Genomic DNA, 16,700 nt, shown 5'->3' with positions numbered 1-16,700 from the left:
GGTTGCCATTCCTTTCTCCAGGGATCTTTCCGACCCAGATTAAACCACATGAACTAGATGTGTTCAGTATTTCAATGAACATTGATTTTATTAAATAACCAGCTTACACATTTGATATTACATTTCATTATTAAAAACATCTTGACCAGACGTTGGCTTATTAGACTTATTACAGAGAAAAGGATTTGTTTCCTTTAGTGATGTCTAGACATTGCTATAAAAAAAAAAAAAATCAAAAAGTGTATTTGATTGAATCTGGTTGTTTTATTAATTGAAAAAGTTGGTACTAGATGAAGCCCATTATTAAATTCATCAGTAGGAGTGACATTTGGCTTCATTTTTTTCTATTGTAGAAACTGCTGAAAATATAGGATTTGCCTGTGAACTTCTTACTGAAGATACCACTATCTGCTATGGGGAAGATATCAGGTGAGTAAGGGCCTGCAGTGAGAATATGTAACGTCTCATTTTTATAAAAACAAGACTGGACAGTAGACACAGATTCAGAGAGATGGAGCTAGAACGTGTCCCTTGCGACAGTTTCCTCAAGTTTAAGTGAAACAGGAGACAATAGGCAGCTCCAAGACACCACACTTCAACCTTCTGTTGTAGCGAAACTTGAGGCCTTCTTTGCCTTTTCAGGGGCTGTTTTTCTGTATTTCTTGCAAGCCCTCAGCGCTTGCCTGCTGAAAAAGGAAGTGGGCTTGAGATATCACTAATTATGAATTAGATTTCATATTTTTTCTCTTCCAGCCTTTAGTGATTTGTCTTGATCACTCCTTATTTTCAACTTGAAAATGAGAAGTTAATGTGGAAAAAGAACAATAGCTACCAGATCTCCTAGTGCAGTGGTTCTCAAGTTGGGTGGGGGAGGTAGGGACTCTGCCCTTGGGAACATCTGGTGATGTCTGAAGACATCTTTGGTTGTCGCAGGGGGAAGGAGGGGTGCTCCTGGCTTCTAGTGGGGTAGTGGCCAGGGGTGCTGCGAAGCATCCTACAGTATCTGTAACAGCCACATATAACAAAGAATCAGGAGTGCCAAGGCTGAGAAACCCGTTCTTGAAGGTGAAGACTAAAGGCTCTATGCATGTAAGACGGAAAATCCTGGCTGAGAGTTAGGAGACCTGAGTCCTCGTTGCATTCTTCCCATCAACTTGTTGCAGGCAAATCACAATATCTCTCAGACTTAATTTCCCTGTTTGTTAACATGAAGAGATTGGGTACTTACAGTCCCTTTTACTCCAGGATTCCATGCCTCACTTTCATATGAGCTGTATGTGGTCTTCTCAATAACTTGTTGATAGAAAGCACGAGAATAACTCAAAGGCAGACGTAACTTTATGTGGAAATAAGGTATTTTTCCTGCCCAACAGTGATCACTGTTGATAGCACACTAGGGTTCACCCCATATTATAATTCTGATCAGGGTTGCCTTCCTTCTGTTGCTTGTGAACACATTTTCAACTGTATCTTCTTTTAGCCACCTTTGGCAAATTAATAAAGTACCCAGAACATGGTGCCTCTGTGGTAGAGGAATCAAGACTTAGTAACATTATATGTCACTTGATTTAAAAAAATGGGCAAAAGGCTTGAATAGCTATTTCTCCAAAGAGACATATAAATGGCCGATAAGCATATGAAATAATGCTCAACATCACTAATCACTAAAGAAATGCAAATTAAAACCACAGTTTCACTTAACATTGATTTAGGATGACTACTATTTTAAAAACACAGAAAAAAGTGTTTGTACAAGTATATGGGAAATTGGAAACTTTGTGCACTGCTGGTGAATATAAAATGGTGCAGTCACTGTGGAAAACAGTATGATGATTCCTCAAAGCATTTTAAAATAGAATTATCATGATCCAGCAGTCCCACTTCTATATACATATCCCAGCGAATGAAGAGCAGGGACATGAAGAGAGATCTGCAAACCCACGTTCACAGTGGCATTGATCACAATAGCCAAGAGGTGGGAGCACCTAAGGGCTCACTGACGGATGAATGGACAAACGAAACGTGGTATATCCACACGGTGGAATGGTGGGCTTTCCTAGTGGCTCCGACGGAAAGGGTGTTATTCAGCTTTAAAAAGGAAGACCGTTTTGACAAGTGCTACAACATGAATGAACCTTGAGAACAGTGAAATGAGCCACTAATTAACTGAAATAAACCAATTACAAAAAGGCATGTACTGTATGATTCCATTATGTGAGTTACCTGGGGTGGTCATATTCATAGAAATGGAAAGTCAAGTGGTGGTTACCAGGGGCTGGGGGAAGGGGAAACAGGGAGTTGTTATTTAATGAGTATTGAAAGATGAAAAAGTTCTGGAGATTAGCAATGTGAATATACATACTACTACTGAACTGTATACTCGTATAGTTAAAGATGATAACTTTTATGCTAATGTGTTTTTATTGTTATTTTTAAAAGATTATATGTCAAAATTATCTCCCAATCAAGGGTGTGTTCATGGTCTTATACACACTTAAATTTTTCCCCAGTGCTCTTCTTCATACAAGGATGGAAAACCAGAGGAACAGAGGGGGAGTCTATGCAAAATTCGTACCCCAAGTGTATGAACCTTTTTTCCCATCTGGTGGAAACCGTGCCTTAATAATCACTGGTTCTTGGTTGGTATGTATCATTAGCATCTCTCCCTTTGGCTCAAACTAAAGCAGGTCATCCTGAACAAATTTTAGACGGTTTCATATTAATTACCAATGTTAAAATCTGTTAGCCTGTAAATGAAAGGGCAATTTCCTAAGCCTGAGAGTTAATATTATATAATACATAAAATAAGTGATACATACAATAATATATGATATATATAATATTATGATATGTATATGCTACATATGATCATATATTATATGTAATATTATTATTATATGATATAAACTGGTAGCAGTGGTTACTACTAGTTTGTCAACTAACAGAAAATTTTAATTTTCTCCACTGTACATTTTAAAATTTTCTGTAATTTTATAGTAAATATTTTATAATCAGAACAGTATCATCAGTAACGTAGGCCCAGAAATATCCCTCAGATGATTAAAATCTTGGGAATGGCACTCTTGATATAAAATCCCAAACAGACTGTGATCTTTTCCCCTCCTTAATTTCACAGAATGAAATCCTTCTTGAGAAAAAGTCCAAGAGAAGTAAGATTCCGAAGCTGAAGTTCCCCAGGACAGAAGAAGAGCAGCGACTGCGGACGCAGAGCATGAGGAAGCTGGAGGTGAGGAAGGAGCAGCAGCAGCAGAACTTTGTGGACCTGGCCTGCGAGTGCAGCGCGGTCATCTGCTGCCGCGTCACCCCCAAGCAGAAGGCCATGGTGGTGGACCTGGTGAAGCGCTACAAGAAGGCCATCACGCTGGCCATCGGGGACGGCGCCAACGACGTCAACATGATCAAAAGTGAGTCTCGCCCACGGGCCAGCTTGGCCAAACGGGCCGAAAAGCTTGATCAGATTTTCCCACAGCGTCTAATGGAAAAACCCACACAAACTTTTTAGCTAGCCCAGTAGTAGATGAGTTTCATGTGGGCGACCTTATCCTTGTTTCCTTCTATTGCATATGTTTGGATTTGGTTTTTCATTTTCTCTTGCTGCTTCCCCTCCTGTATTTCTTTAGGGTTTATTGAAAACCCTACTATAGAATAAGTTTTGCAAAAATCTCTGCTGAGGTTGGCATAAATTGTTGAATTCTGTTATTTGTTTGGGGAATATTACTCTCCCACACCTAAGCATTGTTTTCTGGGGCTTTCTTCTTGCTCTTGGTAAATTGTTGAACTTCACCATTGGGTGACCTCGTGTGAGCTCAGAGTAACACACCTGGCATTGAAGCAAAGTTCCAATGTGGCCACAGCATTCTCCTGACCTCCCAAGGTCTTTTTACCTTTTGGAGGACCCTCGGTTCAGTTCAGTCGCTCAGTCGTGTCCGACTCTTTGCGACCCCATGAATTGTAGCACGCCAGGCCTCCCTGTCCATCACCGACTCCCGGAGTTCACTCAAATGAAAGGATTGACTCCTATCTTGTGGAAACAGTTTTGCTGGTATTAAAGCATTCAGAACCAAATCCACAGCAATATGTCTGAATCCTGGTCCTTTTGTTTCCCTATAGAACTTGTAAGGGGTATCTTATAGTGAAAATGCCTGAATGAGATCTGAATACTTGCCTTCATCCTAATACCAACACGCTGTGTCACCCTGGGTTCATGCTCAGGCATCAGCTTTCTCATTTGAGAATAAGAAAATTGTCTCTGATGTCACCTCTAGGTTTGTGATATTATTTAGATGAATAATCCATGGCATGTATGCACATGTCCTGCAGTGCTGGGTAGCTTAAACGCATTATGTATATAACTGGACTTTGAATTCAGCCTATTTTGTAACTCATGCGTCTCTTTCTTTCCTTAGAGTCTCTTCCTCCTCCTCCTTGATACATACTAAGAATATTCCAACTTTACCTTCCTCAACAGAAGTCGGCTCTACGATGTACGTCTTCTTGCTTCTTTACCACGTGTATGTCTGTGGTCTCTACCAGTTTAATTTCTCTGCACTGTTTTGCTCATGCTCATCCTGCTGTGCGAATGGCATTCCTTGCTCTGAATCAGATGTTTCTTTCCTCTGCAGCTAGTTCTAGTTTGTTTTCCATTATGTACCTTAACATAAATGCCTCTGCCAAAAAAGTAAGTAACTCAAACAGTTACTTACTTCAGTTCTTCAGTTATAACGAAGACTTATAGATACTGGGGAAAGGGGATCCCCTTACAGACCTACCATCTGATTATGTGAGAGACTTGAAAACTCTTTTGTCCCTCTGGGTTCACTAGTTGATAGCAAAAGGGATCACAGAAATTGGCATAGATGAATCTCCTAGAGACTGTTTTTTCTTAAGTGGTTTTAAGCATTTTATTAATCTGTGTTATATAGTAGATGCTTTTGTATATAGTGTAGGAGGCATCCTTTGGGGATGAGTCAGAAAATCTCAGGTCTCCTTGGAAGTCCATAGCTTAATCCAAGTATTGTTAAGTACCTCTTTGAACTTTGTGAAGACTCTTATCTGTTTTACCTACATCAGGAACAAGGTACAGAAAGAAATCATTGTTTATAAAGAAGTACAGTGGAATTTAAGTATCTAAAAAAATCTGACCATTTCCTAATGTTTCAGGGTTAGTGGTGTAGTCCCGTAGAAGTGGAGGGAATTGCACTCTACCAGTGTGCCCCTAGCAAGGGCCCAGGGACCCTCAGGGGCTGCCCTCTCCCCTCTTTGTGCCTGAAGACGGCTGGTAGGTGGTGTTTTACTTGGCTGAAACCCTGAGAATGAACAAGAGGCATTAAAGAGGCAGGAAGAAACTATCAGTTTGTTAGGGAATTATGAAGCAATTTACTTGGAAGGCATTTAAAACCACATCTGAAACTTTAGGAAAATCTAGATGTCTATATTTAGTTTTCAGGAAAACACAAGCAGTGTGGCCTTATAAAGTCCATCTGCCTAGTTGCCTTGAGCCACCCTGTGAACTGTGGCAATGTTCACTTCACACACTGTCCTTGGTCTGCACCACAGAGGCTGGCCAGGATGTCACAGCCTAGCACAGGGGCGCCTCGTCCTTGGCTCTGAAAGAATCACAACATTTCCCTGTTACTTGTTCAGGAAAGAAGGCCATGGTTTGGTAGGAAAGAGCAGTCTGGCAACCATGACTGGTCATTAAGAACTATTTATGTGTTTAGAAAGAGGTCATAAATATTGATTGAGATGCAGTTTATTCTATTTTTTTTTTTTTTAGAATTGCAGAGTGTTATTAAAAAATGGAGGTTTTGGACAAGTCACTGTGTTGTCTCGAACTTGTCAGACCTTGTATTCTGCAACTGGGGCAGGGGTTTTGGAGCTTCTTTTAGCTGGAAACGCTGCTGAACTGGCAGACACTTCTCAGGGTCTTAGCAACAGTAGACTGTGTTCTCCAACACATGTTCTCAAAATGATCTCACTATTTGTCTTCCATGACTTTTAAGACCTAGATCAAACTCATAATTCTCTAAGTGGAACATATAATTTAATGACTATTGGAAAGATGGATAAAACTGGGACTATTATTTTTATCCATTCTGGAAACCTTCCTCCCCTTAAAACGACTGTCCGTCCTAAGGTCTCAGTGGGCCATGAATAAGCTTTTGCAAGTTTAATAGTATCTAAGTTAAAACACTTTTGATTGCAAGTCTTGGAGAACAATTAGTTAGCATATGAGAAAAACAAACCTAATTTGAAAGCTACAAATATGTGCTGCTCAAGGACCCAGGCCTCTGGATAATACTAGAACCAAGAAGCAGTACCAAGAACCCAGGTCTGTCTCTCTCATCCTTTCTCTCAGTTCAGTTCAGTTGCTCAGTCGTGTCCAACTCTTTGCGACCCCACAAACCGCAGCACACCAGGCCTCCCTGTCCATCCCCAACTCCTGGAGTCCATCCAAACCCATGTCCATCAAGTTGATGATGCCATCCAACCATCTCATCCTCTGTCATCCCCTTCTCCTCCTGCCCTCAATCTTTTCCATCAGCAGCATCCTTTTTCTAGATTACTTTCTCAGTGCCTCAGAAAGAAGTATATCCATCCCACAACTCAAGAATTTACATGCTAGCATTCCAGACAAACACACCCAAATCCTAATTCCAAAACACCAAGAGAGACTGAGGGAAACAAATCCCTATAGGTACTCAAAGTAGGAAGTGATTAATACAGGGGACTAGGTGCTCAAAGAAATTCTGGATGGACTGAGGAAGGTTGGTTCCAGGTGGTGTCTCCAAGTCTGAGTCACTTGCCAGAGGAGTTTTGAGGAGTTGAGGCTCCTCTGAAGAGCTATCCAGTTGAGAAGCCCTTGCAGTTGTTTATCAGCATCCAGGAAGCTGGAGAATGGATATATGGAGTCTGTTGCAGGAATTGCAAACAGGGACGGGATGCTGGGCTCCCATCTACTTCTGCTTCTAGGTCACAAGTCGGGCCAAACAAGTGGAACCTAATTCACAGAGGACCTAGCTGCAAGGGAGTCTGAGCAATGTAGGGGTTTTATTTGCTTTCCCACCCCTCTAATTAAAGTAAAATTTTAGAATGAAGAATGAGAGCCAATTCATAGTAACTACTACAGATTACATATCTGCCCAAGGCTGACGCAGCTGTGGCCAAGGAGGCAGGGAGACATGGTGTGTACATGGGTGCCTGGGGCTTGCCCTGTGGTTGGGAAGGATGGCTTATGAGCTGGGCAGATAATCCAAATGGAATTCCTCACCCATTGAGATCCTTACACAAATATTTATGGAGGCCCAACCATGTGCTCTGTGTAGCAACCTGTACCTGTGACTTTGAGTTCAGAAGTTGGGTGTAGAGGATTGTGAGCAATAGCTTTCACATTTATTGTTTCATAAATGTCAGATTGTTTTTTTTTTTTTTTATTGCCATAGAAACAGTTTTATCATCTCAATGTTTTGTTTTAAAATAAGCTTATGACTCACAGTATCTGCTTCCTCACCCCATAGCTGCCCACATCGGTGTTGGAATAAGTGGACAAGAAGGCATGCAAGCGGTCATGTCCAGTGACTATTCCTTTGCACAGTTCAGATACCTGCAGAGACTGCTGTTGGTGCATGGCCGGTGGTCTTACATAAGGATGTGCAAGTTCCTGCGATACTTCTTCTATAAAAACTTTGCATTTACTTTGGTTCATTTCTGGTACTCCTTCTTCAATGGGTACTCTGCACAGGTAATATACCACCATCATCATTAAATGAGTAACACTCTTCTCTTACATGGATAAAACTACTTTTGAAAAAAAATTTATATTTTTTCCTCCCATGTTCACAGTTTTGATGCTGTGTCTCTTAACAATTGAGACATAGATCAATTAAGTTTATGAATTTTCTAAAATGTGTCTGGTGCTTTGAACTTACTTTGCCTTTAAAAAAGGCAGGATTTGTTCCTGGCCTGTTGACTTTTGTGTGTCTTTGCGTTCACCTTAGTTTTTTTTTTTTTTTTTCCAAGTCATCTTACCTTTAAGAATAGTGATAACAAATTGTTCAGCTTTGAACAAACTCTTCAGATTCAAGTATAAAATTATATTGTGACTAAAGGGATTATATAAATTTCAGGTGATCATAGACCCATTATGTCTCCATTGCTGCTAGTTTTTAAATTTTTACCTTTTGCTGAAATAGGAGTGGGAACATATCTAACATGTTAAATTGGTGATATGGCAGAAAAATACCATCAGTAAAATATGAGCCTAAGCCAGTGCCTGTGGTTGTCCAAACCTCTTTGATGCTATGCCACAGACAACTGGCATAAGAGGAGGGCCGATGTAGAAACTGGGCCAGGAGGTCTTGAGCAAGACTGGAACCTTCTTCCTGCTTCTGTGCAGGACTATGCATCAATGCTGGTGCTGAGTCAGCCTGTTTCCTCTACCCATCCTGATCCTCCCCCAGCCCCCCGAGGGCTGGTGTGTACACAGTCTTGCTTATCCCTTTCAGAAGCCTCTTTCTTATATTCAAAATGTTTTAGATAATGTTTAACTGGAAATGCTGAACCAGCAAGATAAAAGCAAATTTGAATGGTACATATGTACTTTTGAACCAGTTGGATGTAACCTAATTCATTAGTAAAAGAGGATGAACATGGATTTGTTTTCCAGCATTTTTCAAATAGACCAGATTCTTTTCCCCACTTATTTGAGGAGGGAGATGACTATGAGAAGCCCTTTGATTCTGCCCACTCCATCCAAACAATCTCATGCCTACTGTGGGTGTAGCTGGTGGAGGGGGGCGGGGCTCTCCCTGGGGATGTCCCTGCTTTGAGACGGCAGGTGCATGTGCACGGACTAGCCTGGCAATGTTTCTTGGTCAGTGACACACAGACCCTGTCATCCCCTCACAGACCGCGTACGAAGACTGGTTCATCACCCTCTACAACGTGCTCTACTCCAGCCTGCCCGTGCTCCTCATGGGGCTGCTCAACCAGGTAGGATCCCGGTGCAGACGGGGATGCTCTGCACAGACTGAGCACCTGTATCAAAGCACACATCTCAATGTCTTCTCTTGGTTTTCACTTCTTTCTGAGTGAGCCCTATTATATTTCTGCTGTCAGGTGCTTCTAGTTTTATAGTAAGAAAAGATTTCTGTGCCTGGGTTGAATCCATTAACAAATTTGTTATCCTCATTTTGGATGCTGAGGTTTTCTTGTTAGATACCTAACAATATAGAATGTCTCTATGATAATGACTTATATATTTTTAAAGTAAATTATTTTAATACCTCCCCAAACTTCTTGGTTCAATTAAATCTACATTCTATCGTTACAATTTTTATAGAAGCTGCTTTAAAGAATAAAAAGAATAATCTGGAATTAGCTCATCATGAATGTGAAAATGCTTTCTCAAAGAATGAGAAACAATAATCTCTCAGGAGGTAAAAATAGGCTTCCTATGCTTTTTTTTTTTAACATTACTAATTTGCTTTCTGTAAGTAGAAACCAGTAGTTTACCTAGTCTCTCAAAATTAAATATCAAATAGCGGTGGGCTACTTCCCTGGTGGCTCAGACAGTAAAGAATCTGCCTGCAATGTGGGAGACCTGGATTCAATCCCTGGGTCAGGCAGATGCCCTGGAGAAGGGAATGGCTACCCACCCCAGTATTCTTGCCTGGAGAACGCCACAGACAGAGGAGCCTGGCAGCCTACAGTCCATGGCGTTGCAAAGAGTGGGACACAACTGAAGCGACCTAACACAGCAATGAAGCTGATGTCTGCACAATGAAATTATTCAGGATTTATCTTTAGTTTCTGCCTTCCTAAAACTTAACAAGTCGCAATTCTTTGTGAGATAGAAGTTGTAACGAATGTATCTGAGTTCTTCGATCCTGACAGGCAGTACACTCAACTCCGTGTTTTCCCCTTAAGGATGTGAGCGACAAACTGAGCCTCCGCTTCCCCAGCTTATACATAGTGGGACAGAGAGACTTGCTATTCAACTACAGGAAATTCTTCGTCAGCTTGCTGCATGGGGCTTTAACCTCGCTGGTCCTCTTCTTCATACCTTATGGAGCCTATATGCAGACCATGGGGCAGGATGGAGAGGCGCCCTCGGACTACCAGTCTTTCGCCGTCACGATTGCCTCTGCTCTCGTAATAACAGTCAACTTCCAGGTATGTGGCTTTAGCTGACCGTGTCCAGGACCTACTGGTACTGCATCCACCTCTGTGTGTAGACCAGCAGACACATCTGCCTGGCTCCCACTCTCCCTCCAACCGAGCCTCTGCCGCTCTGCAAGTATGAATGAATGCTATTTTCATCCCTTATAACAAACGTATTTCCTATTTCTTGCCTGAACCAAGAGCAGCTTCTGATTGTTCAGAAGCCAAATCACGCCTAAATTGCTGAATTCTATTTTCAGAATCCTTAGATCCTTTATTTCTTGCTAACTCCCCAAAATGAATGCTCTGTTTTTCTCTGGTTTCCCAACAGATTGGCTTGGATACTTCTTATTGGACTTTTGTGAATGCTTTTTCAATTTTTGGAAGCATTGCACTTTATTTTGGCATCATGTTTGACTTTCATAGTGCTGGGATACATGTTCTCTTTCCATCTGCATTTCAATTCACAGGTTGGTATTTTCTAAATTCCAAAAATAAATAAATAGAAAAATGTCATTAATTTAGATTCTGACATAATTTCAGGTTAAGTAAAAACATGAAGTGTGAATTACTGCGAATAAAAATTAATGTCCTGAGTAGAGACTGAACGGTGGTTAGTGGGTTGGAAGCAGGGTAACATGATGGGAGGAAAGCAAATTAAAATAACTTTAAGCTATAACTGTGCTTTTTATTTCTTCCATAAAATCTAATATTGGAAGGTTACTGTGAAACTAGGGATACATGTTTCCCAATATAGTACATGCTGATAGTATGATGGTTTAATTTTTCTAAACACTACCTAGAAATACATAATAAATTTGGGGGTACATTTTGATTTAGTATTTCCACATGAGGAATATACCCTAAGATGAAACACACCAAATTTTGGAAAGGTAATCTGTACAAAGATTGTATCACTGCAACACTATTTTTAAAAATTGGAAATAACCCAAAGACCTAAGAATATTAAATTAGCAAAAGAAATTCTGATGGAATTCTAGAACTTAAAAGTGGATTGTATCATCAGAAATATGTGCACAGAGCACTAAGTAAACTTATGAAAAACAATAGTTTACAGCTGTATAAAGTATGACAAATGTTAGAATGAACTAATATCATAAAATTTATAAATAGCATAAATTAGAATTTATGAACTTACTATGGATAGTGTAGCTTGGATTCAAAATGGAAAAAAAAAATGCCCATAAACTTGTTTGCCTGTAAAAGAATTTTTTTAAAATGACCAGTTGTTTGGTTATAAAACGCAGTAGCTGTGGTAAGAATCCACCTGCAATGCAGGAGATGCAGGAAATGTGGGTTCGATCCTTGGGTCCGCAAGTTCCCCTGGAGGAGGGCATGGCAATTCACTCTAGTATTTTTGCCTGGAATATTCCAGGGACAGAGCAGCCTGGCAGGCTACAGTACATGAGGTCACAAAGAGTTGGACACAACTGAGCACGTACGTGGTAATAACCCTTTTCTTATTGGAACTGAGCTCATTTTTGGGTCTGTGTTCTTCCTTACTGTGACTGTGTTCTAAACTTTTAGTACCTAGTTACTTAGGCTATTCCCATAGGGAGTGTTTCTTAAACCCATACACATTTATCAGTGTTAAAACCACATTTAAAAAATAAACACTATTATTTTTATAAACTCACAGTATTAAGTACAGAAAATATTGTGACAAATTTGGCTCAGTTGTAAAATTAAGTAGTATATATGATTACCTGGTTGTATTAACAGAATTGAATTGTTACTTCCTCTGACATAAAAAACTAGAAGCCGAATTCAGTAGAAAAAGCCAAGCTCTAGCTGGATGGATATGGATTTTAATTCAGGAGTTGCATAGCTAGTTCTGTTACCTTGGACCAATTTTTTATTAATACTTCTCCACTGCTTGGTTTCTTCATGTAGTAAAGACAGCAATACTCACCTCTCAGAAATGAGTAAATGGCATGATCTGTATAAAACACCTGCATAAGGCTTACCCACAAACAGTAGTGCCCGCTGTTAACATGTGGTTTCAAACCAAAGGTATAAATTGGAAAGTGCTTTTAAAATAAATTTGTTTTTAATCGAAGGATAATTGCTTTACAATATTGTGTTGGTTTCTGCCATACATCAACATGAATCAGCCATAGGTATATATAGGAAAGTGCTTTTTTAGGTTCCTGAAAAAAAAAAAATCCAAAGGTATAAATTGCCTACTTTTGCATTTCTAATTAATTCAGTGCCAACAAATGTACCTTTCCCCTTATTTAGTCACTTATATAGATTTGCCTTGTTCCAAAGAGTTTATGTTCCTAATTCTGCTTTGCTTAGTCTGGTTAAAATGCTCATTCCTTGAGTGCTGACGGGATGTCCTGGGGAGGGCGACCTGGTTGTAAAGTTTACCGGAGAGAACCCATTTGTGGACTGTGGAATATTAGCCATGGCCTCCCCGCCCTGGGATGAAAGGACCATTGTGAGTCATCCTCTGCTTTTTCCAGGCACAGCTTCAAATGCTCTGAGGCAGCCGTACATTTGGTTGACCATCATCCTGACTGTTGCTGTGTGCCTGCTGCCCGTTGTTGCCATTCGCTTCTTGTCAATGACCATCTGGCCATCGGAAAGCGATAAGGTATAGAAAAAAACAGACTTTCCCTAACTCGGAGTGCCTCCCCCAGAAATCAGAGCGTTTCTCCAAAGCAGCTTTCCTGAAAAGTCTCAGCTCTTAGGAAGCTTGGTCTGTTTTTAGGACTACTTCTCTTTAACTCCACCTTGCAAATAAGTCCTTTGGGGTTGGTATTTTTGTTTGCTTGTAGGAAGGACAGTATGTACATCTACCCTCTCGATTTAGCAATTATACTATTAGTATTTTGCCCTGCATACAGGTTGGGATTTTTTTCCCATTTAAAGACAAATGTCACCTCTTATAGCAGGATCCTTTGAGCTGCAAGTATCAGGAAGATAGGGCTCAAAAGGACTCAGTGATAACGTACCACCTCCACTCACAGAACAGGCTTCAGGCTCAGGCGATGAGCAGCCGGCTGGGTTTCTTTCTCTCTCCCCCCTCTGCTGTCTCCACTGTTTGCTTCATCTTTCTGAAAGATGGCTACAGCAGTTCCTGGCACGGCATCCTTGTCAGTACCCAGGGGAAGATCAGAGACTGATTCTCCTGGAGCTTTCCTTAGGAGCCTGGTGACTTTGGGGAGGGCTCAGCACACTCCCTTCATGTCTCCTGAGCCAGAATTAGGGCACATGCCCATTCCTGGACTAGTCGAGAACAAAGGGAAATCAATCGGTCCCACCCTGCGGGTGGAGTCCACATCCTAGGAGGAGCTTAGCTGTGAGGAAGAGGAGGGCACCTGGATAAGCTCCATCTCCATCAGAAAGGAGGGGAGAGAAGCTGCCAGGCAGGCAAGGAACCTTCATGTCCTCTGCATCTCCCTCCCCCACTGACCAGAGTGTGCATTAAACACCCAGAGACACTAAAGGTCTTTTCAAAAACTGTGCCAGTCCGCTCTATGAACTGGAAAGAGCACCAGCTGAGTGGGAGTCCTGGCTGCCCTGTTTCTAGCTCTGACAGATTGCAAGCCTCATGGAACCTCTGCCTCCGCTTCCTCCTCTCTAAAGCCAAGCTGGAGATGCCCACCCCTCAGGGAGGCGGGTGTGGGGAAGCCTGGTCCAGGGTCCCGGTCAGTCCGAGGGGCTCCCCCTGCGGGAACAGACCCGTGTTTCCATTCGGCCTCCCGGCTCTCCCTCATCTGGTCCCGCCTCTCCCGCTTCTGCAGATTCAGAAGCACCGGAAGCAGCTAAAAGCCGAGGAGCAGTGGCAGCGGCGCCAGCACGTGTTCCGCCGGGACGTGTCCACGCGGCGCTCGGCCTACGCCTTCTCGCACCAGCGCGGCTACGCCGACCTCATCTCCTCCGGCCGCAGCATCCGCAAGAAGCGCTCGCCCCTGGACGGGGTCATCGCCGACGCGTCGGCGGCGTACAGGCGCACCGCGGAGAGCTGAGGCGCCGGCTCCCGGGTGACCTGTAGAACAACAGTCACACGGAGGAAACGCCTATGTCTTTTTTTAATGAGAGACTGGGAACTTTTTGTAAAAAACTGAACTTGCCACGGGGATGCTGAAGACAAGAACCTTTTCAGCAAACGACTTGGTTTTGCTGTGGCAATCGTTCAACCTAAGGAGACCTTTCGAAAAGTCAGATTATTCAGATGCTGATATTTCATTATGATTCAAAGTGAACATTTTAAACTCCGTCTCAATCTAGGACAAGAGAATTTGAAAACGTCTTCAATTTCAGTTCAAATGGTATCGTTTTATAAAATTAGTAAGCTCTTCCTGTCTGGGAGCTTTGTCAGGAATTTCCCAGAGGCTCCTTTTTCTTCCTGGAGTCTACCTTACATAACAAAGACCTTATAATAGCAGTGACAGAAGACTCCTGAATGTTCGTCTCCTAAAAGCTAAGTGGTCTTTTTCAGAGTTGATAACGGGACTGCATGATTTCATGTTCTCATGTGGATCTAATTCAGCTCAATCAACAAAAATGATTCACATTTCATAAACACAAGGTCTGAGTCTGTTTCGGTTTACTACCAGGTTAAAAAAGGACATTACCTTCGTTTACTCTTACTATTGTATATTGTTTCAGCCACTTCCTGTAGAACAAGTGAGTTTATTGTCTATTATCGATTTAAAAAAACATGCATTTATTTATGTTTTTTTTTTTAAAGCGCTTTTAAAAACTGAGGGTATCAGTGATAAATGGCAGAATATTCTGCAAAGCTTTCTTTTGAAAAGCAAACTTTTGTGCCTGCCTATGTGTAAAGTGTTTTATAAGGGACATAAAACAGAGACCTCATTCTTTTCTACTTAAGAGAAATGGCTTTTGGTAGCCATATTCCTAATAGTGTATCCTTCTAAAATTGAAGATGACTTTGGCAATTATGGAAACTGGCCTCCAAGAGGTAAGAGTGATTTATCCAAGGGCTTTTCTCATCCTCTGTGTTTCACACTTTCATTTTCGCATTCCAGTGAAGATACACAAGTGTCTTCAATAATTCTGTTCCTTACCATTAGGTTGTGAATGTTCACAATATTCATTCGAGTTCTTTGTGAGGAAATCACAGTGTGTAAATAGTTCATTGTCCAGGTATAAGCAAAGAATGTTTAGCTCTTTATGGAAGTAAATTTCTGGAAGTTTACAACTTTTATCTTGTAAATAAACAAAAAATTGTAAGGTTATTTTTTTTTTTGTAAAGAAAAGTTAGCTTGTGTAATTCTGTCAGTTTCCAATTTCTCTCCTGTTTTGCAAATTGTGGGAAAGGTCGACAATGCAAATGTGTCAAAGACTTCCATGGTTGGGTGCAATATTAATTTTAAAATGCAAATTGTTTTGGATAAATTATTTCTATATTCTGTAAATCTGAGATTAATGTATATTTTTGTTTAAAAAATAAACTCTTTGGTAAAATTTTGGGAAGTACAATCTGTTAAAGTATTGTTTAAGTTCTTTATTTTAGAGTGGGGCAGATGATAGAGAATCTAGGCCTACCTGGTTTCCAAAGGAACACAGGGGTCCTTTGTGGTGAGAAGTAAGCTGCAGACGGGATACTAAGTGTAGGGGCGAAGTGGCTGAGACAAGAGGCTCCGACTACAGAGTCAGAGTATGGATTAACCGTTGGTAAGAACAACTGTATCCAGGGAGAGTGCATCTTAGGATATGAGAAGGGGGACAATTCATCCAAGTGACCTCAGCTCTCTGGAGGTAGAATAAAAGCAACAGTAACCCCTGACCAAAAGCAGGGGCTGGGAAGTGGGGAGACAGTTCAGAAATACAGGGTGAAGGACTGGCAGAAAAATAAGCAAAGGGATACTGTCAGGATGTTGAAGGGCAGGAGAGCAGGTAGGGACCGGGAGGGCCAAGTCTGACACACGGCTGCGGAACAGGTGGTCAGCTCCTGGGCAGGAAGGCAGGCTGGGGCCCCATTAGGGCAACGGCCCATGCCCCTTGCAGAGCGGGAGGCTCTCTGAAGGACAGCAGTGGAAGACTTTGGCGGGGGGTCAGTAGTAGTAGCAGGTGATGAGCGAGTTCTAGTTTTGGGGCTGTTTTGTAAGGTAGGAAATCAGGACCCCGCTCTCTGCTCTTCTACACCAGGTAGCCTGCTTCTGGAGCAGAATTTCATGTCCGCATCAGGGCAACCCACTGAAGTGGGGCGGGGGGAGGAGACAAGACAAATTATTAGCCTCTGTAATAGGAATGGTATGAGAAAACCTCAGCAGACCTGGGGGATGGCCCCTTTAAAAAAAAAAGGCCACTTTTCCTTAGGATATGCTACTGTATTTAAACTGGTGAGGAACAAGTGTTTCTAACAAGAGAGCACCATCTAAAGGTTCCTGCTGACGCTCAGGACCAGAAACTGTTGAGTAAAGACAACTGGTGGAGAGAAAATGGTTCTTAAGAGACTCTGACGTGATAGCAAAATGTACCCTGATGGCATCTAAATGTTTTAACAGTTGCTGCCTCAT

At 41.6% G+C, this 16,700-nt stretch overlaps 1 protein-coding gene across 1 annotated transcript in view; it reads left to right on the top strand.

Moving 5' to 3' along the window:
• ATP8B1 (ATPase phospholipid transporting 8B1) overlaps positions 1-14,211 on the top strand; it is a 107,329-nt gene extending 93,118 nt beyond the window's left edge. The window contains exons 20-28 of the mRNA XM_070361593.1: positions 354-429; positions 2,511-2,643; positions 3,137-3,425; positions 7,539-7,762; positions 8,929-9,012; positions 9,949-10,194; positions 10,514-10,652; positions 12,672-12,802; positions 13,956-14,211. Of these exons, the coding sequence (XP_070217694.1) occupies positions 354-429; positions 2,511-2,643; positions 3,137-3,425; positions 7,539-7,762; positions 8,929-9,012; positions 9,949-10,194; positions 10,514-10,652; positions 12,672-12,802; positions 13,956-14,180 (1,547 nt within the window). The 3' untranslated portion in view covers positions 14,181-14,211. The remainder of the gene's footprint in view (positions 1-353; positions 430-2,510; positions 2,644-3,136; positions 3,426-7,538; positions 7,763-8,928; positions 9,013-9,948; positions 10,195-10,513; positions 10,653-12,671; positions 12,803-13,955) is intronic.
• The last annotated feature ends 2,489 nt before the right edge of the window (positions 14,212-16,700 follow it).

This window comes from Bos mutus, chromosome 24 (genome assembly GCF_027580195.1).
Source record: "Bos mutus isolate GX-2022 chromosome 24, NWIPB_WYAK_1.1, whole genome shotgun sequence".
Classification (NCBI taxonomy): Eukaryota; Metazoa; Chordata; class Mammalia; order Artiodactyla; family Bovidae; genus Bos; species Bos mutus.
Note: the sequence above shows the minus strand (reverse complement) of the source record. Positions and strands in the feature narration are given on the sequence as shown.